Below are 26,773 nucleotides of genomic sequence, written 5' to 3'. Positions count from 1 at the left end.
TATTGGGGGGGGGCCATTAGGGGCACCCCATACGGGGCTGTTTCTATGGGTTTTTGGGGGGGGGCATTTTTTGGGACAGGGTTACAATGGGGGGGGGCAGAGACCCTCAGGACCCCCCAGACCCCCCAGGCCCCCCAGGACCCCCCAGCCCCTTTTTTATTGGGGGGGGCCATTAGGGGCACCCCATACGGGGCTGTTTCTATGGGGTTTTTTTTGGGGGGGGGGGCATTTTTTGGGACAGGGTTACAATGGGGGGGGTCGTTTCCAGTTGGGGGGGGCTCTGTGGAATATGGGGGGGCGCTGCCCCCCACCTGACCCCCCCCCCAAAAAACCCCCCCAGGCTGATCCAGGAGGAGAAGGAGTGCACGGAGCTGCGGGCCGAGGAGCTGGAGAGCCGGGTGGGGGGGGCGGCGGGGGGGGCCGTTTTCGGGGGGGGGGGCGCCTCCTTGCCCCCCTCCCTCACCAGCTCCACCCTGGCCAGCCCCTCCCCCCAGCAGCGGCCGCTCCACCCCCCCCCGCCTGGCCCCCCCAGCCCCGCCAGGGAGGGGGAGCGGCCCCCGGTGAGAGCCCCCCCAAAAAAAAATTGGGGGGGGGGGGGGGGGGGGTAAAAATTTGGGGGGGGGGGGTAAAAATTGGGGGGAAATATGGGGGGGGGGGTAAAAATGGGGGGTAAAAATTGGGGGGGGAAAAATGGGGGGTAAAAATTGGGGGGTAAAAATGGGGGGGAAAAATGGGGGGGAAATGGGGGTAAAAATTGGGGGGGGGGGTAAAAAGGGGGGGGTAAAAATTGGGGGGTAAAAATGGGGGTAAAAGTGGGGGGTAAAAATTGGGGGGTAAAAAATGGGGGGTAAAAGTGGGGGGTAAAAATGGGGGGTAAAAATTGGGGGGGGAAAATGGGGGGGTAAAAATTGGGGGGTAAAAATGGGGGGTAAAAATGGGGGGTAAAAATTGGGGGGGGAAAAATGGGGGGGGTAAAAATGGGGGGTAAAAATTGGGGTAAAAATTGGGGGGTAAAAATGGGGGGTAAAAAATGGGGGTAAAAATTGGGGGGGTAAAAATTAGGGGGGGGAAATGGGGGAGTAAAAATTGGGGGGGTAAAAATGGGGGGGAAATGGGGGGTAAAAATTGGGGGGTAAAAATTGGGGGGAAATGGGGGGTAAAAATGGGGGGTAAAAATGGGGGGGTAAAAATGGGGGGTAAAATTGGGGGGATAAAATGGGGGGAAATGGGGGGTAAAAATGGGGGGTAAAAATGGGGGGGTAAAATTGGGGGGGGGATAAAATGGGAAATTGGGGGGTAAAAATGGGGGGTAAAAATGGGGGTAAAATTGGGGGGGATAAAATGGGGGTAAAAATGGGGGGAAATTGGGGGGGGAAATGGGGGTAAAAATGGGGGGGTAAAAATGGGGGGTAAAAATTGGGGGTAAAAATGGGGGATAAAAATGGGGGGGTAAAAATTGGGGGGTAAAAATGGGGGGTAAAAATTGGGGGGGAAAAAATGGGGGAAAAAATGGGGGGAGTAAAAATTGGGGGTAAAAATGGGGGGGTAAAAATGGGGGTAAAAATTGGGGGGAAAATGGGGGGTAAAAATGGGGGGGGGAAAAAAGGGGGGGAAATGGGGGCAAAAATTGGGGGGTAAAAGTGGGGGGGTGAATGGAGGGGTAAAGATTGGGGTGGGTAAAAAGGGGGGGAATGGGGGGGTAAAAATTGGGGGGGTAAAAATGGGGGTAAAAATTGGGGGGGTAAAAATGGGGGGTAAAAATGGGGGGGGAAATTGGGGGGATAAAAAGGGGGGTAAAATGGGGGTAAAAATGGGGGGGGTAAAAATGGGGGGGGTAAAAATGGGGGGGTAAAAATTGGGGGGTAAAAATTGGGGGGGTAAAAAATGGGGGGTAAAAATGGGGGGGAAAAATTGGGGGGGGAAAATTGGGGGGGTAAAAATGGGGGGTAAAATGGGGGGTAAAAATGGGGGGGGGGGTTAAAATTTGGGGGGGTCAAAAATAGGAGGGGAAATGGGGGTTAAAGGGGGGGCAAAAGTGGGGGGGCAAAATTTGGGGGGACAATATGGGGAGGGGGGTCAAAAAGTGGGGGGGGGGGCAAAAAATTGGGGGGGGGCAAAATTGGGGGGGGTCAAAATTTGGGGAGGGGGGCTGAAAAATTGGGGGGTATCAAAAATTGGGGGGTCAAAATTTGGGGAGGGGGGGTCAAAATTTGGGGGGGTCAAAAATTGGGGGGGTCAAAATTGGGGGGGGGGGGGTCTGGGAGCACCCCCATGGAGGGGGCCCCCCCGACCCTATTTTCCCCCCCCCCAGAACCCCGTCCCCAAGGAGGAGCCGCGGGGGGGGGGACGAGAAGGGGCCGGGGGGGTCCCCGGAGCCCGGCCCCCCGGGCAGCCCGGTTGGAGCGGGGGGGGCGGCGCTGGACGAGGCGAGAGCGGGGTGAGGGGGGGGGGGGCAAAAAAATGGGGGGGGGGGGGGGGGGGGGGGGGGGGGCTTGGGGGGGGGCAGGGTGATGGAAATTTGGGGGGGGGGACACTGGGTGATAAAAATTGGGGGGGGGCCCTGGGGTGGGTGATGGAAATTTTGGGGGGGCCTGGGGGGGCTTTGGGGGGGGGGCACTGGGTGATGGAAATTTGGGGGGGGGCACTGGGGGGGGGCACTGGGTGATAAAAATTGGGGGGGGGGGCCCTGGGGGGGGCTTTGGGGAGGGCACTGGGTGATGGAAATTTGGGGGGGGGGGGGGCACTGGGGGGGGCACAGGGTGATGGAAATTTGGGGGGGGGGCACAGGGTGATGGAAATTTCGGGGGGGCTGGGGGCTTGGGGGGGCACTGGGTGATGGAAATTTTTGGGGGGGGGGGCACTGGGGGGGCACAGGGTGATGGAAATTTTTGGGGGGGGCACTGGTTGATGGAAATTTGGGGGGGGGCACTGGGGGGCTTTGGGGGGGGCACTGGGTGATAAAAATTGGGGGGGGGCCCTGGGGGGCTTTGGGGGGTCCACTGGGTGATGGAAATTTGGGGGGGGCACTGGGGGGGGCACAGGGTGATGGAAATTTTTTTGGAGGGGGGGGGGCACTGCGGGGGGGGGGGTCTCGGGGTCCTCCTTGGGGGGGGGGGGGGCTCAAACCCAGGGGGTTGGGGGGGGGGGTCCCTGGAGGCAGTGTTAAAACCGAGGGGGGGGGGGCAACTGGGGGTGTTGGGGTGGGGGGTCACAGCTGTGCCCCCCCCCCCGAAGGCTGGGCCCCGAGCCCCCCCGAGGCGCTGCAGAAGACCCCCAAGAAGAAGAGCATCAAGTCCTCCATCGGGCGCCTCTTCGGCAAGAAGGAGAAGGGGCGCCCGGGGCCCCCCCCCGCGACGGCCCCCCGGTGAGCCCCCCCCCCCCCCCCAAAAAAAATCCCCCCCTCGAATTTCCCCCCCCCCCAAAAAAAAAAATCCCCCCCCCGGCTCCAAACACCCCCGGTTTGCGCCCTGGGGACCCCGCTGGGACCCCCCCCCCCCAAAACACTTTGGGGACCCCCCCCAACTTAGCGACCCCCCAAATTTTGGGACCCCCCCAAATTTTGGGACCCCCCCCATTTTAAGGACCCCCCCCACCTTAGTGACCCCCCAGGACCCCCCAATTTAAGACCCCCCAGGACCCCCCAGGACCCCCAATTTAAGGACCCCCCAGACCCCCCCCACCTTAAAGACCCCCCAGGACCCCCCAATTTAAGGACCCCCCAGGACCCCCCCACCTTAAAGACCCCCCCAGGACCCCCCAGGACCCCCCCACCTTAAAGACCCCCCCCAGGACCCCCCAGGACCCCCACCTTAAAGACCCCCCAGGACCCCCCAGGACCCCCCACCTTAAAGACCCCCCCAGGACCCCCAGGACCCCCCCACCTTAAATACCCCCCCAGGACCCCCCAGGACCCCCCACCTTAAAGACCCCCCAGGACCCCCCAGGACCCCCACCTTAAAGACCCCCCCCAGGACCCCCCAATTTAAGGACCCCCAGACCCCCCCCCACCTTAAAGACCCCCCCCCCCCCGGACCCCCCCAGACCCCCCCACCTTAAAGACCCCCCCCCCAGGACCCCCCAGGACCCCCACCTTAAAGACCCCCCCCAGTGACCCCCAGGACCCCCCACCTTAAAGCCCCCCCCCCAGGACCCCCCAATTTAAGGACCCCCTCCCAGGCCCCCCCAGGACCCCCCAATTTAAAGACCCCCCAGGACCCCCCCACCTTAAAGACCCCCCCCAGGACCCCCAATTTAAGGACCCCCCCCCAAGACCCCCCCCCCACCTTAAAGACCCCCCCAGGACCCCCCCAATTTAAGGACCCCAGGACCCCCAGGACCCCCCACCTTAAAGACCCCCCAGGACCCCCAATTTAAGGACCCCCCAAGACCCCCACCTTAAAGACCCCCCCAGGACCCCCCAATTTAAGGACCCCCCAGGACCCCCCAGGACCCCCCACCTTAAAAGACCCCCCCCCAGCACCCCCCCAATTTAAGGACCCCCAGGACCCTCCCCAGGACCCCCCCACCTTAAAGACCCCCCCCAGCATCCCCCAATTTAAGGACCTCCCCAGGACCCCCCACCTTAAATACCCCCCCCCAGGACCCCCCAGGACCCCCCCCACCCAGCACCCCCCCCCAGCACCCCCCCATTTAAGGACCCCCCAGGACCCCCCCACACCTTAAATACCCCCCCCAGGACCCCCCAGGACCCCCCACCTTAAAGACCCCCCCAGGACCCCCCCAGGACCCCCCCCACCTTAAAGACCCCCCCCCAGGACCCCCCCAATTTAAGGACCCCCCTCCAAGGACCCCCCAGCACCCCCCCAATTTAAGGACCCCCCCAGGACCCCCCCACCTTAAAGACTCCCCCCCCCCCAGGACCCTCCCCAGGACCCCCCCACCTTAAAGACCCCCCCCAGGACCCCCCAGGACCCCCACCTTAAAGACCCCCCCCCAGGACCCCCCCAATTTAAGGACCCTCCAAGGACCCCCAGCACCCCCCCCAATTTAAGGACCCCCCAGGACCCCCCCACCTTAAAGACCCCCCCCAGGACCCTCCCCAGGACCCCCCACCTTAAAGACCCCCCCCAGGACCCCCCAGGACCCCCCCACCTTAAAGACCCCCAGGACCCCCCAGGGCCCCCCTCTCACCTTAAAGACCCCCCCAGGACCCCCCCAATTTAAGGACCCCCCCAGACCCCCCCACCTTAAAGACCCCCCCCGGACCCCCCCAGGACCCCCCACCTTAAAGACCCCCCCAGGACCCCCCCCAGGACCCCCCACCTTAAACCCCCCCCTAGGACCCCCCAATTTAAGGACCCCTCCCAGGCCCCCCCAGGACCCCCCAATTTAAAGACCCCCAGGACCCCCCCACCTTAAAGACCCCCCCCAGGACCCCCTCCCAGGCCCTCTCCCCAGTGACCCCCCCAATTTAAAGACCCCCCAGGACCCCCAGCGACCCCCCCCCACCTTAAAGACCCCCCAGGACCCCCCATTTAAGGACCCCCCAGGACCCCCCCACCTTAAAGACCCCCTCTGCGACCCCCCCAATTTAAGGACCCCCAGGACCCCCCCCACCTTAAAGACCCCCCAGGACCCCCTTTACCCCCCCACCACACCACCCCTTACACCCCTCCGGGCCCTCCCCTGCCCCCCCAACACCCTTAAGACCCGCCCCCGATGGCCCCCCCCCTTAGTGCCCCCCCCCGATGACCCCCCCCCCCCCCCCCTTGGTGCCCCCCCCAATAATTAGGGGTCCCTTGTGCCCCCCCCCCCAGCCGGGACCCCCTCGGAGGGAGTTGCCCCCCCCGGACGCCCTGGGGCTGGCCAAGCTGGCGGGGGCGGGGGAGAAGGATCTGCAGGAGCAAGAAAAAGTGAGGGGGGCTTTTTTTTGGGGGGGGGCACTTTTTTTGGGGGGGGGGCACTTTTGGGGGGGGGCACCTTGGGGGGGAGAGCACCTTTGGGGGGCAGGTTTTGGGGTGATTTGGGGGGGTTGGGGGCTGGGGGGGCTGGGAGGTCTTTTGGGGGGGCTGGGGGGCTTTGGGGGGGCAATTTGGGGGGGGGCACCTGGGGGGGCACCTGGGGGGGGGAACCTGGGGGGCACCTGGGGGGGCAGGTTTTGGGGTGCTTTGGGGGGGTTGGGGGTCTGGAGGCTCGGGGGGGCTCTTGGGGGGCCAGGTCTGGGGGGCTTTGGGGTCTGGGGGGCTTTGGGGGGGGTCTCTTGGGGGGTTTGGGGGTCGGGGGGGTCTGGGAGGTCTTTTTGGGGGGGGGTTGTGGGTCTGGGGGGCTCTCGGGGGTGTTTTTTAGGGCGGGGGGGGTCTTGGGGGGTCTCAGGGTTTTTTGGGGGCTTGGGGGGGCTGGGGGGGTTTCTTGGGGGGGTTCTGGGTCGGGGGGCCTTGGGAGGTCTTTTTGGGGGGGGTTGGGGGGTCTGGGGGGGGTCTCTTAGGGTTTTTTGGGGGGCTGGGGGGCTTGGGGGGTCTGGGGGGTCTCTTAGGGTTTTTTGGGGGGCTTGGGGGGGGTTGGGGGGCTTGGGGGGGGGGTTGGGGGGCTTGGGGGGGGGGTCCAAAATTCTTCCCTGGGGGGGGTCTGGGGGGGCTTTGGGCAGATTTGGGGGCATTTTAGGGCTTTTTTTCCCAGGAACCTATTTGGGGGGGGGGGGGAGATTGGGGTGTCACGGGTGCTGGGGGGGTCTCTGGGTGCCCCCCCCCCAAAAAAAACCTGCCCCCCCCCCCAGGCACGAGCTGCTGGAGGAGGCGTGCCGGCAGGGGCTGCCCTTCGCCGCCTGGGACGGGCCCACCGTGGTCTCCTGGCTGGAGGTGGGGGGGGGGGACGTGGGTGCCCCCCACCCATGGGTGGGGGGGGGGGGTCCTGGGAAGGGGTCACCCATCTTTTGGGGGGGGGTCACCGGTGGGTGGGGGCGTTCTGGGGGGTAAGGGGCAGGTCGGTGAGGCCAAAGTGGGTGTGGGGGTTCTGGGGGGGGTCACCCATTTTTTTGGGGGGGGGTCAACAACATTTTGGGTGCCCCCACCCATGGGTGGGGGTCTCCTGGGGGCGGTCACCCACATTTGGGGGGGTACACCCACGTTTTGGGTGCCGGCACCCATGGGTGGGGGTGTTCTTGGGGGGGAGGGGGGAACGTGCATGTTGGTGACCCCAAAATTGGGTGGGGGGGTTCGGGGGGGGGGGAACCACACGTTGGGTGCCAGCACCCATGGGTGGGGGAGTCCTGGGGGGCATAACCCATATTTTGGGTGCCCCCACCCATGTTTTGGGGTATTCTGGGGTGAATAACCCTTCATTGGGTGACCCCACGCATGGATGGTGGTCACCCATGGCTTGGGTGCCAGCACCCATGGGTGCGGGCATTCCGGGGTTGGTGACCAATGCATTGGGTGCCAGCACCCATGGGTGGGCGTGTTCTTGGGGTGGTAGAGCCCATTTTTTGGGTGCCCCCCCCATGTTTTGGGGTATTTTAGGGGGTATAACCCACTCATCGGGTGCCACCACGCATGGACGGTGGTCACCCATACTCCGGGTGTCAGCACCCATGGGTGGGGGCGTTCTGGGGTTGGTGATAACGCATATTTTGGGTGCCCCCACCCATGTTTTGGGGTATTCTGGGGGGGATAGAGCCTCTCATTTTTAGGTGACCCCAAACCATGATTTGGGGACCTTTTGATGGTGGTCAACCCACTCATCGGGTGCCAGCACCCATGGGTGCGGGCATTCTGGGGTTGGTGACCAATGCATTGGGTGCCAGCACCCATGGGTGGGGGCGTTCTGGGGGGGGATAACCCATATTTTGGGTGCCCCCACCCATTTTTTGGGGTATTCTGGGGGGGATAACCCTCTCATTGGTGACCCCAAACCAGATGGGGACCTTTTGGTGGTGGTCACCCATATGTTGGGTGCCGGCACCCATGGGTGGGGGTGTTCTGGGGGGGGTTAGGTGAGCCCATTTTTGGGTGCCAGCACCCATGTTTTGGGGTGTTCTTGGGGTGAATAACCCACTCATTGGGTGCCACCACGCATGTTTTGGGGTATCCTAGGGGTATAACCCACTCATCGGGTGCCAGCACGCATGGGTGCGGGCATTCTGGGTTTGGTCACCCATGGCATTGGGTGCCAGCACCCATGGGTGGGGGCTGTTCTTGGGGGGTATAACCCAATTTTTGGGTGCCCCCACCCATGTTTTGGGGTATTCTGGGGGGAATAACCCTCTCATTGGTGACCCCAAACGCATATGGGAACCTTCTGATGGTGGTCACCCATACTCCGGGTGCCAGCACCCATGGGTGCTAGTGTTCTGGGGTTGGTGACCAATGCATTGGGTGCCAGGCACCCATGGGTGGGGGTGTTCTTGGGGTGGTAGAGCCCATATTTTGGGTGCCCCCACCCATGTTTTGGGGTAATCTAGGGGTGAATAACCCACTCATTGGGTGCCACCACGCATGGACGGTGGTCACCATACTCCGGGTGCCAGCACCCATGGGTGGGGGCGTTCTGGGGGGGGATAACCCATATTTTGGGTGCCCCCACCCATGTTTTGAGGTATTTTTAGGGGGATAACCCACACATCGGTGACCCCAAACCAGATGGGGACCTTTTGATGATGGTCACCCATACGCTGGGTGCCAGCACCCATGGGTGCGAGCGTTCTGGGGTTGGTGACCAATGCATTGGGTGCCGGCACCCATGGGTGGGGGTGTTCTTGGGGTGGTAGAACCCATTTTTTAGGTGCCCCCCCCATGTTTTGGGTTATTCTGGTGTGAATAACCCATTCATCGGGTGCCACCACGCATGGACGGTGGTCACCATACTCCGGGTGCCGGCACCCATGGGTGCTGGCGTTCCTGGGGGGGGGTACGGGGGGTGTCAGGCATCACGGCACTGACCCCCGCCCCCCCCCCAGCTGTGGGTGGGGATGCCGGCCTGGTACGTGGCCGCCTGCCGGGCCAACGTGCGCAGCGGGGCGGTGATGGCCAACCTGTCGGACACGGAGATCCAGCGCGAGCTGGGCATCAGCAACCCCCTGCACCGCCTCAAGCTGCGCCTGGCCATCCAGGAGATGGTGTCGCTCACCAGCCCCTCGGCCCCCGCCTCCTCGCGCACGGTGAGCTCACCAGGGGGCTTCGCATGAGGGTCTCGCACGAGGATTTTGCACGGGGAGCTCGCACGAGGGCTCTGCGCGGCGGCGGCGATGGCGCTTGGGGAGCGCGTGGTGTGGTGTGAAGCTGGGGGGGTTGCGTTGCTTGGCATAAGTGGTTGGGTTGGTTTGCACAAGGATCTTGCGCTAGGAACCTCGCACGAGGGTCTTGCACGAGGATTTTGCACGGGGAGCTCGCACGAGGGCTTTGCATGGGGCGCTGTGTTGTGCCCCCCGCACGGCGGCGATGGCGCACGGGGAGCACGTGGCGTGCTGTGAAGCGGGGGGGTTGTGTTGCTTGGCACAAGCGGTTGGGCTGGTTTGCACGAGGATCTTGCACGAGGAACCTCGCACGAGGGTCTTGCACGAGGATTTTGCACGGGGAGCTTGCACGGGGAGCTCGCACGAGGAGCGTCGTGGCATCCTGCTGCCACGATGCGCGGTGTAAAGGGGTTTTGTGTCGCTCGGCATGAGGGCTGGTGCTGTTTTGCACGAGGATCTTGCGCTAGGAACCTCGCACGAGGGTCTTGCACGAGGATTTTGCATGGGGAGCTTGCACGGGAGCTTCGTGACATCCTGCGTGGGGATGTTGCTTGCACAAGGTGTGGTTCCACGAGGATTGGTGTGAAGGGGTTTTGGGGTGTCTGGCACAAGTGGTTGTGCTGTTTTGCACAAGGATCTTGCACGAGGACCTTGCACGAGGAACCTCACACGAGGGCCTTGCACAAGGAGCTTGTACGGGGAGCTTGCACGGGGTGCTCGGCACTGCCTCGCACGGGGGGCTTGGCACTGCCTTGCACAGGGACCTTGCACCTCCTTGCGCGAGGACCTTGCACCTCCTTGCACGAGGACCTTGCACAGCCTTGCACAAGGGGGTTTTGCACTGCATTGTACAGGAATCGTGCACGCGGACCTTGCACTGCCTTGCATGGGGACCTTGCACAACTTTGCACGAGGACCTTGCACGCGGACCTTGCGCTGCCTTGCATGGGGACCTTGCACGAGAGCCTTGCACGGGGGTCTTAGCTGATTTCCCACGGGGACCTTGCACGGCCTTGCACGAGGGCCTTGCACGGGGCCTCTCCGTGCCCTGACCGCCCCCCACCCCTTGATGCCCCCCCCCCCCGCAGTCCACGGGCAACGTGTGGATGACGCACGAGGAGATGGAGTCGCTGACGGCCACCACCAAGCCAGTGAGTGTGCGCCGGCGTGCAACGCACGAGGATGGGGGGTGGGGGGCCTGATTGGGGGCGGGGGGGGGGGGCGGGGGGGGCAGGGCCCCGCTGACGCCTCTCCCCTTCCTCCCCTGCTGCTGCCAGGAGACGAAGGAGATCAGCTGGGAGCAGGTAGGGCTTGGGGGGCGCCGGGGGGGGGCACGGGGCTCGCACGAGGGCAGGGCCTTGCACGAGGACAGAGCTTTGCACGAGGTCAGGACCTTGTGTTACGACAGGGCCTTGCACGAGGACAGGCCATTACACGAGGATAGACCCTTGCACAAGGGCAGAGCCTTGCACGAGGACAGGGTCTTGCACGAGGACAGGGTCTTGCACGAGGACAAGGCCTTGCATTAGGTGAGGGCCTTGCACTAGGCTGGTGCTTTGCACAAGGACAGCCCCTTACATAAGGACAGAGCCTTGCACGAGGCCAGGGCTTTGCACGAGGACAGGACCTTGTGTTAAGACAGAGCCTTGCACGAGGACAGGGCTTTGCATTAGGAGAGTGCCTTGCACTAGGCTGGTGCCTTGCACGAGTACAGCCCCTTACACGAGGACAGGGGCTTTGCACGAGGACAGGACCTTGGGTTAGGACAGGGCCTTGCACGAGTACAGGACCTTGCATGAGGACAGAGCCTTGTAGAAGGCCACAGCCTTGCACGAGGACTGGTGCTTTGCACAAGGACAGAGCCTTGCACGAGTACAGCCCCTTGCACGAGGACAGGGGCTTTGCACGAGGACAGGACCTTGTGTTAGGACAGGGCCTTGCACGAGGACAGGACCTTGCACAAGGACAGAGCCTTGTAGAAGGACACAGCCTTGCACGAGGACTGATGCCTCTGCACGAGGGCAGAGCCTTGCACGAGTACAGCCCCTTACACGAGGCCAGGGGCTTTGCACGAGGACAGGACCTTGTGTTAAGACAGGGCCTTGCACGAGGACAGGGCTTTGCATTAGGAGAGTGCCTTGCACTAGACTGGTGCCTTGCACGAGTACAGCCCCTTACACGAGGACAGGGGCTTTGCACGAGGACAGGACCTTGTGTTAGGACAGGACCTTGCACGAGTACAGGACCTTGCACAAGGACAGAGCCTTGTAGAAGGCCACAGCCTTGCACGAGGACTGGTGCCTTGCACGAGGACAGAGCCTTGCACGAGTACAGCCCCTTACACGAGGACAGGGGCTTTGCACGAAGGTCAGGACCTTGTGTTAGGACAGGGCCTTGCACGAGGACAGGACCTTGCACAAGGACAGAGCCTTGTAGAAGGACACAGCCTTGCACGAGGACTGCTGCCTTGCACGAGGACAGAGCCTTGTAGAAGGCCACAGCCTTGCACGAGGCCAGAGCCTTGCACGAGGGCAGGGGCTTTGCACGAGTACAGGACCTTGTGTTAGGACAGGGCCTTGCACGAGTACAGGGCCTTGCACGAGTACAGGACCTTGCACGAGGACAGAGCCTTATAGAAGGCCACAGCCTTGCACGAGGACTGGTGCCTTGCACGAGGCCAGAGCCTTGCACAAGCACAGGCCCTTACACGAGGACAGCCCCTTGCACGAGCACAGGCCCTTACACGAGGACAGCCCCTTGCACAAGCACAGCCCCTTGCACAAGCACAGGCCCTTACACGAGGACAGCCCCTTGCACAAGCACAGCCCCTTGCACAAGCACAGCCCCTTGCACAAGCACAGGCCCTTACACGAGGACAGCCCCTTGCCCAAGTATAGCCCCTTGCACAAACACAGCCCCTTGCACGAGGACAGCTCTTTGCATTAGCCTGGCGCCTCGCACGAGGACGGCGCCTCGCACGAGGACGGCGCCTCGCACAAGCACAGGACCGGGTGTCACCGACCCCCCCCGTGTCCCGTCCCCCCCCCCAGATCCTGGCCTACGGGGACATGAACCACGAGTGGGTGGGCAACGAGTGGCTGCCCAGCCTGGGGCTGCCCCAGTACCGCAGCTACTTCATGGAGTCGCTGGTGGACGCCCGCATGCTCGACCACCTCAGCAAGAAGGAGCTGCGCGGGCAGCTCAAGATGGTCGACTCCTTCCATCGGTACGGGGGGGGGGGGGCAAAAATCGGGGGGGGGGGCAAAAAAAATCGGGGGGGGGGCATGGGGGGGCATGGGGGGATGCCCACGTGCTCGAGCATCACGGCAAAAGGTAGGGGTGGCTCGAGGTGGTGGGATCCTTCTGTTGGTAAGGGGGGGCACAAAATATGGGGGTTATGAAATGGGGGTTATAAAATGGGGGTCGTGGGGGGGTTTGGGGGGTATGGGGGGGGGGTTGGGGGGTATGGGGGACATGGGGGGATGCCCACGTGCTCGAGCATCACGGCAAGAGGTGGGGGTGGCTCGAGGTGGTGGGATCCTTCTGTTGGTAGGGGGGGGGCACAAAATATGGGGGGGGGGCATGAAATGGGGGTTATAAAATGGGTGGGGTCGTGGGGGGCACTTAGGGGGTATGGGGGTTTGGGGGGTTTGGGGGACATGGGGGATGCCCACATGCTCGAGCATCACGGCAAGAGGTGGGGGTGGCTCGAGGTGGTGGGAGCCTTCTGTTGGTAAGTGGGGGGGGGCACAAAATATGGGTGGGGGGGCATGAAATGGGGGGTTATAAAATGGGGGGGTCGTGGGGGCACTTGGGGGGTTTGGGGGGGTTTGGGGGGTATGGGGGATATGGGGGGATGCCCACGTGCTCGAGCATCACAGCAAGAGGTGGGTGTGGGGGTGGCTCGAGGTGGTGGGAGCCTTCTGTTGGTAAGGGGGGCACAAAATATGGGGGGGGGCATGAAATGGGGGTTATAAAATGGGGGGTCGGGGGGTTTGGGGGGTATGGGGGACATGGGGGGCGACCGCATGGGGAGCATCACAGCAAGAGGTGGGTGCGGGGGCGGCTCGAGGTGGTGGGAGCCTTCTGTTGGTAAGGGGGGGGGGCACAAAATATGGGGGGGGGGCACAAAATTGGGGGGGGGCATGGGGATGCCCCCCCCAAACCCCACCTGCGAATGGGGGCGGGGGGGTGGGGTGACCCCAATCCCAGGCCCCACCGAAGGGATGGGGAACCCCCCCCCCCCAGCCCTGGGGACCCACCCTAAAAAAATGAGCCCCCCCCCAAAAAAGTGACCCCCCCCCCGTGACCCCCCCGGCCCCCCCCCCCAGGGTGAGCCTGCACTACGGCATCCTCTGCCTCAAGCGCCTCAACTACGACCGCAAGGAGCTGGAGCGGGAGGAGGGAGGAGAGCCAGGCGCAGAGCACGGGTGCAAGGGGGGCCGGGGGGGTCCTGGGGTCCTGGGGGGTCCTGGGGGGTCCTGGGGGGCTTTGGGGGGGTCCTGGGGGGTCCTGAGGGGCTTTGGGGGGTCCTGAGGGGCTTTGGGGGGTTCTGAGGGGGTCCTGGGGGGGATGGGGGGTTCTGGGGGTTTTGGGGGGGGGTTGGGGGTCCTGGGGGGGTTGGGGGGTTTTGGGGGGTCCTGAGGGGTTTGGGGGGATTTGGGGGGGGTTTGGGGGGTCCGGGGGGATTCTGAGGGGGATCCTGGGGGGGGTCCTGAGGGGCTTTGGGGGGTCCTGAGGGGTTCTGGGGGGTCCTGGGGGGCTTTGGGGGGTCCTGAGGGGTTCTGGGGGGTCCTGGGGGGTCCTGGGGGATTTTGGGGGGGGTTCTGGGGGTTTTGGGGGTTTGGGGGTCCTGGGGGGTTGGGGGGTTTTGGGGGGGGTCCTGGGGGCTTTGGGGGGTTGGGGGTCCTGGGGGGGGGGGTCCTGAGGGGTTTGGGGGGTTCTGAGGGGGTCCTGGGGGGGTTGGGGGGGTTCTGGGGGGTCCGGGGGGATTCTGGGGGTTCTGGGGGGTCCTGGGGGTTCTGGGGGTGGGGGTTCTGGGGGGTCCTGAGGGGGTCCTGGGGGGTTTTGGGGGGTCCTGAGGGGGTTTGGGGGGGGGGGGTTGGGGGGGGGGTTTGGGGGGTCCTGGGGGGATTCTGGGGGGATCCTGGGGGGTCCTGGGGGGTTCTGGGGGGTCCTGAGGGGCTTTGGGGGGTTCTGAGGGGGTCCTGGGGGGGTTTTGGGGGGGGTTGGGGGGTTTTGGGGGGTCCTGAGGGGCTTTGGGGGGTTCTGGGGGTCCTGGTGGGTTTCGGAGGGGTTCTGGGGGTTTCTGAGGGGCTTTGGGGGGTCCTGAGGGGTTGGGGTGGTTTTGGGGGGGTCCTGGGGGTTTTGGGGGGTCCTGAGGGGTTTGGGGGGGTTTTGGGGGGTCCTGGGGGGGGTTAGGGGGGTTCTGGGGGGGATCCTGGGGGGGTCCTGAGGGGCTTTGGGGGGTTCCTGAGGGGTTCTGGGGGGGTTTTGGGGGGGTCCTGGGGGTTTTGGGGGGGGTTGGGGGTCCTGGGGGGGTTGGGGGGTTTTGGGGGGTCCTGGGGGGCTTTGGGGGGGAGTCCTGAGGGGTTTGGGGGGGTTGGGGGGGTTGGGGGGGTTCTGGAGGGTTCTTGGAGGGGGTTTGGGGGTCCTGGGGGGTCCTGGGGGTTTTGGGGGGGTCCTGAGGGGTTTTGGGGGGGTTCTGGGGGTCTTGCAGGGGGTTTGGGGGTCCTGGGGGGTCCTAAGGGTGTCCTGAGCGGTCCCGGAGGGGGTCCCGGGGGGGGTCCCGGGGGGGGGTCTGGGGGGGTTCCCTCGGGGGTGGGGGTCCCGGGGGGGGGGGGTCCTGGGGTCAGTGCCGCTGTCCCCAGACGTGGTGGTGTGGTCCAACGAGCGGGTGACGGCGTGGGTGCAGAGCGTGGGCCTCAAGGAGTTCGCCCGCAACCTGGGCGAGAGCGGGTGCACGGCGCGCTGCTCGCCCTCGACGACACCTTCGACTGGGCCGACCTGGCCCTGCTGCTGCAGATCCCCACCCAGAACACCCAGGTTGGGGACTGGGAGGCACTGGGAGGGACTGGGAGGCACTGGGAGGCACTGGGAGATGGGATATGGGGGGACTGGGAGGGACTGGGAGGGACTGGGAAGGACTGGGAGGGGAAATGGGGGGATATGAGGGGAACTGGGGAGCACTGGGAGGGGACTGGGAGGGGAACTGGGGGGGACTGGGAGGGACTGGGAGGGGAACTGGGGGGACTGGGAGGGACTGGGGGGGACTGGGAGGGACTGGGAGGCACTGGGAGGGACTGGGGAGGGGAAATGGGGGGGATTTGGGGGGATATAGGGGGGCTACAGGGAGAAAAAGGGGGGATTTGGGGGGAGCTGGGAGCACTGGGAGGGACTGGGAGGGGAAATGGGGGGCTTGGGAGGGACTGGGAGGGGAACTGGGAGCACTGGGAGGGACTGGGAGGGGAAATGGGGGGGATATGAGGGGAACTGGGAGCACTGGGAGGGACTGGGAAGGACTGAGAGGGGAAATGGAGGGGATATGAGGGGAACTGGCAGCACTGGGAGGGACTGGGAGGGGAACTGGGGGGACTGGGAGGGACTGGGAAGGACTGGGAGGGGAAATGGGGGGGATATGAGGGGAACTGGGAGCACTGAGAGGGGAAATGGGGGGGATTTGGGGGAAAATGGGGGGCTGCTGGCCCTCGCCGACACCTTCGACTGGGCCGACCTGGCCCTGCTGCTGCAGCCCCCCCACCCAGAACACCCAGCTGGGGAACTGGGAGGCACTGGGAGGGACTGGGAGGGGAAATGGGGGTGATTTGGGGGGAAATAGGGGGGCTACAGGGAGAAAAAGGGGGGATTTGGGGGGAACTGGGAGCACTGGGAAGGACTGGGAGGGGAAATGGGGGGCTTGGGAGGGACTGGGAGGGGAACTGGGAGCACTGGGAGGGACTGGGAGGGGAAATGGAGGGGATATGAGGGGAACTGGGAGCACTGGGAGGGACTGGGAGGGGAACTGGGAGCACCGGGAGGGACTGGGAAGGACTGGGAGGGGAAATGGAGGGGATATGAGGGGAACTGGGAGCACTGGGAGGGACTGGGAGGGGAACTGGGAGGGACTGGGAGGGACTGGGAAGGACTGGGAGTGGAAATGGGGGATTTGAGGGGCAAACTGGGAGCACTGGGGAGGGGAACTAGGGGGGATATGGGGGGAACTGGGAACACTGGGAGGGACTGGGAGGCACTGGGAGGGGGGATGTGGGGTCACTGGGAGGGACTGGGAAGGACTGGGAGGGGAACTGGGGGGATTTGGGGGGATTTGGGGGGAAATAGGGGGCATTTAGGGGGAAATAGGGAGGATTTGAGGGGAACTGGGAGCACTGGGAGGGACTGGGAGGGACTGGGAGGGGGGATACGGGGGTCACTGGGAGGGACTGGGAAGGACTGGGAGGGGAAATGGGGGGGATTGGGGGGGAATTTAGGGGGAAATGGGGGGATTTGGGGGAAAATGGGGGCTGCTGGCCCTCGCCAACACCTTTGACTGGGCTGACCTGGCCCTGCTGCTGCAGACCCCCACCCAGAACACCCAGATGGGGAACTGGGAGGCACTGGGAGGCACTGGGAGGGGAAACTGGGGGGATTTGGGGGCAAACAGGGGGCTATGGGGAGAAATAAAGGGGATTTGGGGGGACTGGGAGCACTGGGAGGGACTGGGAGGGGAAATGGGGGGATATGAGGGGAACTGGAAGCACTGGGAGGCACTGGGAGGGACTGGGAGGGGAAATGGGGGAGATTTGGGGGCAAACGGGGGCTATGGGGAGAAATAGGGGGGATTTGGGGGGAACTGGGAGCACTGGGAGGGGCTGGGAGGGGAAATGGGGGATATGAGGGGAACTGGGAGCACTGGGAGGCACTGGGAGGGACTGGGAGGGGAAATGAGGGAGATTTGGGGGCAAACGGGGGCTATGGGGAGAAATAGGGGGATTTGGGGGGGAACTGGGAGCACTGGGAGGGACTGGGAGGGGAACTGGGAGCACTGGGAGGGACTGGGAGGAGGGATATGGGGTCACTGGGAGGGACTGGGAAGGACTGGGGAGGGACTGGGAGGGGAAATGGGGGATATTTGGGGGGAAATAAGGGCATTTAGGGGGAAACAGGGAGGATTTGAGGGGAACTGGGAGCACTGGGAGGGACTGGGAGGAGGGATACGGGGTCACTGGGAGGGACTGGGAAGGACTGGGAGGGGAAATGGGGAGGGTTTTGGGGCAAATGGGGGATTTAGGGGGGAATTAGGGGGGATTTGGGAGGAAATGGAGGGGATTTGGGGGGAACTGGGAGCACTGGGAGGGGAACTGGGGGGACTGGGAGGGACTGGGAAGGACTGGGAAGGACTGGGAGGGGAAATGGGGAGGGTTTTGGGGCAAATGGGGGGATTTTGGGGGGAATTAGGGGGGATTTGGGAGGAAATGGGGGGATTTGGGGAGAACTGGGAGCACTGGGGAGGGACTGGGAGGGGAACTGGGGGTACTGGGAGGGACTGGGAGGGGAACTGGGGACACTGGGAGGGACTGGGAAGGACTGGGAGGGGAAATGGGGAGGGTTTTGGGGCAAATGGGGGGATTTTGGGGGGAATTAGGGGGATTTGGGAGGAAATGGGGGGATTTGGGGGGAACTGGGAGCACTGGGAGGGGAACTGGGAGCACTGGGAGGGACTGGGAGGGGAACTGGGGGGACTGGGAGGGACTGGGAGGGTAACTGGGAGCACTGGGAGGGACTGGGAAGGACTGGGAGGGGAAATGGGGAGGGTTTCGGGGCAAATGGGGGGATTTTGGGGGGAATTAGGGGGATTTGGGAGGAAATGGAGGGGATTTGGGGGGAACTGGGAGCACTGGGAGGGGAACTGGGAGCACTGGGAGGGACTGGGAGGGGAACTGGGGGTACTGGGAGGGACTGGGAGGGGAACTGGGGGTACTGGGAGGGGTTGGGAGGGACTGGGATAGGAAATGGGGGGGGGACTTGGGGGGAAATTGGGGGGTTTGAGGGGAACTGGGAGCACTGGGAGGGACTGGGAGGGGAACTGGGGATACTGGGAGGGACTGGGAGGGGAACTGGGGACACTGGGAGGGACTGGGAGGGGAAACGGAGGGGATTTGGGGGGATTTAGGGGGAAATGGGGGCGGATTTAGGGGAAAATAGGGGGAGAATGGGAACTGGGAGGCACTGGGAGGCACTGGGAGGTAAACTGGGAGCACTGGGCTGGGACTGGGGGTGCTCAGCCCCCCCGACCCCCGTGCCCCCCCCAGGCCCGGCAGCTGCTGGAGAAGGAGTTCAGCGCCCTGCTCAGCGCCGGCACCGAGCGGCGCCTGGACGAGGTGGGCCCCCCCGCCCCCCCCGGGCCCCCCAGACCCCCCCCCAAGACCCCCCAAGACCCCCCCAGGACCCCCCAGGACCCCCCCCCCGAGACCCCCCCCAGACCCCCTCCCGCCCCCCCCCCCATAACCGTGACCCCAAATCCCCCCAAACCCTTCCCCCCCCCAGGATGGTGCCCCCCGAGACCCCCTCTGAGACCCCCCCGGGCCCCCCCCATTTCCTTGTGCCCCCCGAGACCCCCCCCCCCCCCACCTTCTGCCCCCGACCCCCCCATACGACACGACCCCCCCCCAAAATCCTTCCCCCCCCCCCCAGCCCCCCAAAGACCCCCCTAACCCCATTTTTTTTAATGGGGGGGGGGGCAAAAGGAAGGGGGGGATATATTTTTTGCCCCCCCCCGAATTTTCTTGCCCCCCCTCCAGGAAAGAGCCTCGTGTCTCCCCCCAGCCCCCCCCAACCCTTCTTTCCCCCCAGCCCCCAAAGAACCCCATAACCCCATTTTTATTTATGGGGGGAGCAAAAAAAGGGGGGACATGACTCTTGCCCCCCCCCACGATTTTTGCCCCCCCCCAGGACTGGAGGCCTTGTGCCCCCCCCCATGTCTCATGCCCCCAGACCCACTTTTCCCCCAGCCCCCCCAAAAACCCCCTCTCAACCCCATTTTTTTTTAATGGGGGGGGCAAAACGAAGGGGGGGGACATATTCTTGCCCCCCCCAATTTTTTTTGCCCCCCCCTCCAGGAAAGAGCCTTTTGCCCCCCCAACCCCCCCCCCCAACCCCTTCCCCCCCCAGCCCCCCCAAAGACCCCCCTAACCCCATTTTTTTTAATGGGGGGCAAAACGAAGGGGGGGGGATATATTTTTTGCCCCCCCGAATTTTTTTGCCCCCCCCCAGGACGGAGCCAAGGCCTTCAGCCGCTCGCCGTCGTGGCGTAAGCTGCTGCGGGAGAAGGAGCTGCGGGGGGGGGGCCCCGACGCCGCCGAGATGCTGCCCCCCAACTTCCGCAGCGGGCCCGTGGCCCCCCCGGCCCTGCAGCTGCGCAAGCTGCAGCCTGACGGTGAGGGGGGGGCAGAAATAAAATGGGGGGCGCAGAAATAAAATGGGGGGGCCCAGAAATAAAATGGGGGGGGCAGAGAATTAAAATGGGGGGCAGAGAATTAAAATGGGGGGGCACAAAGGGGTTATAGGGGGGCAAAAAGGGGTTATGGGGGGGCAGAAAAGCCTTGGGGGGGGCAAGGGGTTACGGGGGGGGCAAAAATATTGGGGGGGCACAGAAATAAAATGGGGGGGCAGAGAAATAAAATGGGGGGGCAGAGAATTAAAATGGGGGGGCAAAGAATTAAAATGGGGGGCAAAAAGGGGTTATGGGGGGGCAGAAAAGCCTTAAGGGGGGGGCGAGGGGTTATGGGGGGGCACAGAAATAAAATGGGGGGGCCCAGAAATAAAATGGGGGGGCACAGAAATAAAATGGGGGGGTAAAAGGGGGCACAGAAATGGGTTATGGGGGGCAAAAAGGGGTTATGGGGGGGCAGAAAAGCTTTAAGGGGGGGCGAGGGGTTACGGGGGGGCCAAAAATATTGGGGGGGGCACAGAAATAAAATGGGGGGGCAGAGAAATAAAATGGGGGCAGAAAATTAAAATGGGGGGCACAAAGGGGTTATAGGGGGGCAAAAAGGGGTTATGGGGGGGCAGAAAAGCCTTAAGGGGGGGCGAGGGGTTACAGGGGGGGCACAGAAATATGGGGGGGGGGCACAGAAATAAAATGGGGGGGGCAGAGAAATAAAATGGGGGGCACAGAAATAAAATGGGGGGGCACAGAAATAAAATGGGGGGGCCCAGAGAATAAAATGGGGGGGCAGAGAATTAAAATGGGGGGCACAAAGGGGTTATGGGGGGCAGAAAAGCCTTAAGGGGGGGCGAGGGGTTATGGGGGGGCACAAAAATATGGGGGGGGGCCAGAAATAAAATGGGGGGCAGAGAAATAAAATGGGGGGCAAAAAAATAAAAGGGGGGCACAGAAATAAAATGGGGGGCACAAAGGGGTTATGGGGGGGCAGAAAGGGGTGATGGGGGGCAAGGGGTTACGGGGGGGCCAAAAATATTGGGGGGGCACAGAAATAAAATGGGGGGCCCAGAAACAAAATGGGGGGGCAGAGAATTAAAATGGGGGGGGGCACAAAGGGGTTATGGGGGGCAGAAAGGGGTGATGGGGGCAGAAAAGCCTTAAGGGGGGGCGAGGGGTTATGGGGGGCACAACAATATTGGGGGGCACAGAAATAAAATGGGGGGCCCAGAAATAAAATGGGGGCAGAGAAATAAAATGGGGGCACAAAAATAAAATGGGGGGGCAGAGAATTAAAATGGGGGGGCACAAAGGGGCTATGGGGGGGCAAAAAGGGGTTGGGGGGGCAGAAAAGCCTTAAGGGGGGCAAGGGGTTACGGGGGGGCAAAAATATTGGGTGGGACACAGAAATAAAATGGGGGGCAGAGAAATAAAATGGGGGGCAGAGAAATAAAATGGGGGGCAGAAAATTAAAATGGGGGCACAAAGGGGTTATGGGGGGGCAGAAAAGCCTTAAGGGGGGGCGAGGGGTTACGGGGGGGGCACAAAAATATGGGGGGGGGGGGCAGAAATAAAATGGGGGGCAGAGAATTAAAATGGGGGGCACAAAGGGGTTACAGGGGGGCAAAAAGGGGTTGTGGGGGGGCAGAAAAGCCTTAAGGGGGGGGCCGAGGGGTTATGGGGGCACAAAAATATGGGGGGGGGGCAGAAATAAAATGGGGGGGCACAGAAATAAAATGGGGGGGCACAAAGGGGTTGGGGGGCACAAAGGGGTTATGGGGGGGCAGAAATATGGGGGGGGGACACAAAAATATGGGGGGGGGCACAGCCCCGTGGGGGTCGGGGGGGGGTGCTTTTGGGGAGGGGGGGGTCCTGACCCTTTTTGCCCCCCCCCCCGCAGGTAACTCCAGTGCCCCCCAGCGGGGGACGGGGTCTCCGTGCGGACCTACTCCTGCTAGCGGTGAGGGGGGGGCAATTTTTTTTGGGGGGGGGGGGCGCGATTTGGGAGGGGGGGACAATTTGGGGGGGTCCTGGGGGGGGGGGCAATGGGGGGGGGGGCAAAATAGGGGGCAATTTTGCCCCCCCCCCCCCATTTGTTGGGTTGGGGGGGTGATAAAATGGGGGCGATTTTTTGGGGGGGGGGGGCAATTTTTTTGGGGGGGGGGGGGAATTTAGGGGGGGGGGAATTTAGGGGGGGGCAATTTAGGGGGGTCCTGGGGGGAAATGGGGGGGGGGGCAAAATGGGGGCAATTTTTACCCCCCCCCCACTTGATGGGTTGGGGGGGGGATAAAAAGGGGGGGGCAATTTTTTTGGGGGGGGGGTTGAATTATTTTGCCCCCCCTCATTTATCCCCCCCCCCTTCCAGGAACGCCGACGGATGAAGCCTGCGCCCCCCCCCCGTGCCCCCCCCCCCCCCAAAAAATTTGAACCGGCTCCGGTTCTGCTGCTACAAGGGGGGGGGGGCGCACCCCCCCCCCCCCCGCTGCCTTCGCGGCCCCCCCCCAAAAAAAAATGGGGGGGGGGGGCAGCGGGGGGGGGGGGGCGTTTTTAATTTTCCTCCGGGGGGGGGCGGTTTTGCATGAAAAAAAAACAACGAATTAAAAACGGGGAAAAAAAAAAAGCACAAAAACGGCGAATTCGGAGTTTTTCCCCCAAAAATAAATTATTGGGGGGGGGGGCACGGTCAGGCCCCCCCCCCCGTTAAAACCCTGCCCCCCCCCCCTTCAGACCCATTTTACCCCATTTTGTGCCCCCCCCCAAGGAAATTTTCAGTGTTTCAAATATTTTATTGCCCCCCCCCCCATTTTTTTTGGGGGGGGGGCGAATTTTAATGGGGGGATTTTGGGGGGGGGGGATTTTTTGGGGGGGGGGGGGCCCCCCACGCTCTCAGGCTTCCGGCGGCTCGAAGATGGTGGCGAGTGACCTGGGGGGGGGGAAATAAATGAGGGGGGGGGGGCCCAAATTTTTGGGGGGGGGGGGGGGGGTCGGGGGGGGTCGTGGCCCCCCCCCCCCAAAAAAAAATGGGGGGGGCACTTACTGGAGGAGGGCCCCCGAGAACTCGTCCAGGAGGCTGCCTGCAAGGGGGGGGAATGGGGGGGGGGTCAGGGAGTCCCCCCCCAAAAAAAAAAATGGGGGGGGGCACCGGGGGGGGGGAGGGGCCGGGGGGGATTTTGGGGGGGGGGGGGGTCCCAGGGATTTTTCGGGGGGGTCCCAGGGATTTTTTTGGGGGGGGGGGCCAGAGGTTTTGGGGGGGGGGGGGTCCTAGAGATTTTTGGGGGGGGGGTCCCAGAAATTTTTGGGGGGGGGTCCCACAGAGGTTCGGGGGGTCCCAGAGATTTTGGGGGTCCCACAGAGATTTGGGGGGGGTCCCAGAAATTTGGGGGGGTCCCAGAGATTTTGGTGGGGGGGGGGTCCCAGAAATTTTCGGGGGGGTCCCAGAGGGGTTGGGAGGGGTCCCAGGGATTTTGGGGGGGGTCCTAAAGATTTTGGGGGGGGGTCCCAGAAATTTGGGGGGGGTCCCAGAGATTGTTCGGGGGGGTCCCAGGGATTTTGGGGGGGGGTCCCAGAAATTTGGGGGGGTCCCAGAGATTTTCGGGGGGAGGTCCCAGAGATTTTTGGGGTGGGTGGTCCAAGGGATTTTGGGGGGGGGTCCCAGTGATTTTCGGGGGGGGTCCCAGAGATTTTCGGGGAGGGTCCCGGGGGGGGGTCCCAGGGATTTTGGGGGGTGGGGGGTCCCACAGAGATTTGGGGGGGGTCCCAGAGGGGTTGGGAGGGGTCCCAGGGATTTTTGGGGGGGGGGGTCCCAGAGATTTTTTTGGGGGGGTCCCAGAGATTTTGGGGGAGTCCCAGAGATTTTTGGGGGGGGTCCCAGTGATTTTCGGGGGGGTCCCAGAGAATTGGGGGGGGGGGTCCCACAGGGATTTTGGGGGAGTCCCAGAGATTTTGGGGGTGTCCCAGAGATTTGGGGGGGGGGGTCCCAGAAATTTTTGGGGGGGTCCCACAGAGGTTGGCGGGGTCCCAGAGATTTTGGGGGGGTCCCACAGAGATTTGGGGGGGGGTCCCAGAAATTTGGGGGGGTCCCAGAGATTTTGGGGGGGTCCCAGGGATTTTGGTGGGGGGGGGGGGGGTCCCAGAAATTTTCGGGGGGGGGGTCCCAGAGGGGTTGGGAGGGGTCCCAGGGATTTTTGGGGGGGGGGTCCCAGAGATTTTGGGGGGAGGTCCCAGAGATTTTGGGGGAGTCCCAGAGATCTTGGGGGGGGGGTCCCAGTGATTTTCGGGGGGGTCCCAGAGAATTCGGGGGGGTCCCAGAGATTTTGGGGGAGTCCCAGAGATTTTGGGGGGGTCTCAGTGATTTTTGGGGGGGGGTCCCAGAGATTTTGGGGGGGGGGAGGGTTCCCAGGGATTTTGGGGGGGGATCCCAGGGGATTTTGGGGGGGGGGTCACGGAGGGGTCGCCCCCCCCTCACCGGGCTGGCAGGCGGTGTCGCAGAGCAGGGGGCAGAGGTAGCAGAACTGGCAGCCCTGGGGGGCACAAATCGAGGGGGGGTCAGGGGTGCCCCCCCCCGTGTGCCCCCCCCCCCCATAATTTGTGCCCCCCCCCCCCATTACCTGGCAGTGGGGGCAGTGCTCGCCGGGGTCCCCCTCGGCGCAGGGGCAGCGCTCGCAGACCTGGCAGTGCTGGGGGGGGGGGGGGCACAAAAATGGGGGGGGCACAAAATGGGGGGGGGGGGCACAAAATGGGGGGGGCACAAGGGGGGGGACACAATGGGGGGAAAATGGGGGGCACAAAAATGGGGGGGGCACAATGGGGGGGCACAATGGGGGAGGACAAAAGGGGGGGCACAAAAAGGGGGGGGCACAAAAATGGGGGGGCACAAAAATGGGGGGGCACAATGGGGGGCCACATTGGGGGGACAAAAGGGGGGCACAAAATGGGGGGCACAAGGGCGACAATGGGGGGGACAAAATGGGGGGCACATTGGGGGGACAAAAGTGGGGGCAGAAAATGGGGGCAGAAAATGGGGGGGCACAAGGGGGGGACAAAGGGGAGGACAAAAGGGGGGGGCACAAAAGGGGGGGCACAAGGGGGGGCACAAGGGGGGGGTCACAATGGGGGGGGACAAAAAGGGGGGGGTCACATGGGGGGGGTCATAAAATGGGGGGGCACAGGGGGTGTCCCCGAGGTGACCCCAAGTGGGGGGGGGGGGGGGGGCACACACAGACACGGGACCCCCACCCCGGGGGGGGTCCCCAAGGGTTTTTTTTGGGGGGGGGGAACACAAGGGGGGCACCCAGGGGGTCCCCAAGGGGTTTCGGGGGGGAATCCCCAAGGGGTTTTTTTGGGGGGGGGGGTCCCAAGGGGGCAGTGGGGACCCTTTGGGGGGGGGGGTCCCAAGGGGATTTTTGGGGGGGGGGGTCCCCAAGGGGCATCGGGGGGGGGTCCCAAGGGGCTTCTGGGGGGGGGCCCCAAGGGGTCGGGGGGGACCCTAAGGGGGGGGAGCAATGGGGGGGGGGGTCAAGAGGGATCCGAGGGGGGTCCCAAAGGGGTCAGGGTGCGGGGGGGGGGGTCACAAGGGGCGTGCGGGGGGGGGAGGGGTCACAAGGGGCAAGCGGGGGGGGTTCCCCAAGATTTTTTTGGGGGGGGTCCCCAAGGGGCATCGGGGGGGGGTCCCAAGGGGCTTCTGGGGGTCCCCAAGGTTTTTTTGGGGGGGGTCCCGGGGGGGGGGGGTTGTTCCCCCCCCGTACCTCGCAGAAGGCGCAGTAGCGGCAGATGGAGCCGGGCCGGTAGCGGCCTTCGGCCTCCTCCTCCTCCTCCTCCTCCTCCTCGGAGCTGTCCCCGTGCCCTTCCTCCCCCTCCCCCTCCTCCTCCTCCTCCTCCTCCTCCGAGCTCCCAGGGTCAGCGTCGCCATGGCGACGGCCCTGGGGATGCTCCTGGTCGCCGTGGTGACGGCCGCGGGGGTCACCGAGGTCGTCGTCATGGTGACGGTCGCGGGGGTCGTCGCCATGGCGATGGCCGTGGGGGTCACCGAGGTCGTCGTCATGGTGATGGTGATGGCCATGGGGGTTGTTGCCATGGCGATGGCCGTGGGGGTCACCGAGGTCGTCGTCATGGTGATGGCCATGGGGGTTGTTGCCATGGTGATGGCCTTGGGGGTCACCGAGGTCGCCGTCATGGTGATGGCCATGGGGGTCGTTGCTATGGCGGTGGCCATGGGGGTCGTCGCCATGGTGATGGCCGTGGGGGTCACCGAGGTCGTCGCCATGGTGATGGCCATGGGGGTCGTTGCCATGGCGATGCCCATGGGGGTCACCGAGGTCGTCACCGTCGCCATGGGGATGGCCACGGAGGTCACCGAGGTCATCGCCGTCGCTATGGTGATGGCCATAGGGGTCGTTGCCATGGCGATGGCCACGGAGGTCACCGAGGTCGTCGCTGTCGCTATGGTGATGGCCATGGAGGTCACCGAGGTCGTCGCCATGGTGATGGCCATGGGGGTTGTTGCCATGGCGATGGCCATGGGGGTCACCGAGGTCGTCGCCGTCACCGTGGTGACGCCCGGGGGTCACCGAGGCCGTCGCCGTGACGATGGCCGCGCTGCCGGTCGTCATGGCGACGGTGCCCCCCTCCTCGTCGCCACGGCGACGCTCGCCGGGGTCTCCCCCCCGGCCCCCCCGTAGGGCAGGGGGAATCCCCCGTCGCCGGGGCGATTTTGGGGGGGGGCCCCTCCCCGCCCCCCCCGTGCCCCCCAGGCCTGGGGGGGCCGGGACCCCCCGCTGCCCGGGGGTGCCGGGGGGCCAGGAGCAGCCCCAGCAGCACCCAAAGGAGCCGGGGCCCGGCCATGGCTGCCGGGCTCTGAGCGACGGCCCCAGGTGCCCCCCGCGGCCCCCCCCCCCGGCTATAAATAGACCCAAAGCAGAGCGGGGGGGGGGCGTTTTACCCCCCCCCCCCAAAAAAAAATTCCATTCCATTTTCGGGGGAGGGCAAAATTTTCTTGGGGGGGGGCAATATGGGGGGGGCAAAATTTTCTGGGGGGGCAATATTTTGGGGGGGGGCAATATTTTCGGGGGCAATATTTTCTTGAGGGGATCAATATTTTGGGGGGGGCAATATTTTTTAGGGGGCAATATTTGGGGGGGCAATATTGGGG

General features: G+C 64.1%; 2 protein-coding genes across 2 annotated transcripts in view; one reads left to right on the top strand and one right to left on the bottom strand.

Moving 5' to 3' along the window:
• LOC125181853 (liprin-alpha-3-like) overlaps positions 1–19,660 on the top strand; it is a 37,153-nt gene extending 17,493 nt beyond the window's left edge. Inside the window, 16 exon segments of the mRNA XM_066989438.1 lie at positions 341–560; positions 2,312–2,437; positions 3,235–3,237; positions 3,240–3,368; positions 5,778–5,872; positions 6,734–6,815; positions 8,912–9,112; positions 10,276–10,338; positions 10,465–10,491; positions 12,238–12,413; positions 13,519–13,585; positions 13,587–13,617; positions 15,058–15,144; positions 15,147–15,232; positions 18,496–18,564; positions 19,457–19,660. Coding sequence (XP_066845539.1) covers positions 341–560; positions 2,312–2,437; positions 3,235–3,237; positions 3,240–3,368; positions 5,778–5,872; positions 6,734–6,815; positions 8,912–9,112; positions 10,276–10,338; positions 10,465–10,491; positions 12,238–12,413; positions 13,519–13,585; positions 13,587–13,617; positions 15,058–15,144; positions 15,147–15,232; positions 18,496–18,564; positions 19,457–19,660 — 1,666 coding nt within the window.
• Positions 19,661–22,441: 2,781 nt separating this feature from the next.
• LOC136789328 (sarcoplasmic reticulum histidine-rich calcium-binding protein-like) lies at positions 22,442–26,398 on the bottom strand. Its single transcript, XM_066989373.1, has 5 exons — positions 25,371–26,398; positions 24,234–24,302; positions 24,092–24,146; positions 22,664–22,700; positions 22,442–22,549 (listed from the first exon to the last, which is right to left on the bottom strand). The coding sequence occupies exons 1-5, from the start codon at positions 26,232–26,234 to the stop codon at positions 22,513–22,515; spliced, it is 1,062 nt and encodes a 353-aa protein (XP_066845474.1). The 5' UTR covers positions 26,235–26,398; the 3' UTR covers positions 22,442–22,512.
• Between the last annotated feature and the right edge of the window lie 375 nt (positions 26,399–26,773).

This window comes from Anser cygnoides, unplaced genomic scaffold, assembly GCF_040182565.1.
Source record: "Anser cygnoides isolate HZ-2024a breed goose unplaced genomic scaffold, Taihu_goose_T2T_genome scaffold_44_1, whole genome shotgun sequence".
In the NCBI taxonomy this organism is placed as follows: domain Eukaryota; kingdom Metazoa; phylum Chordata; class Aves; order Anseriformes; family Anatidae; genus Anser; species Anser cygnoides.
Note: the sequence above shows the minus strand (reverse complement) of the source record. Positions and strands in the feature narration are given on the sequence as shown.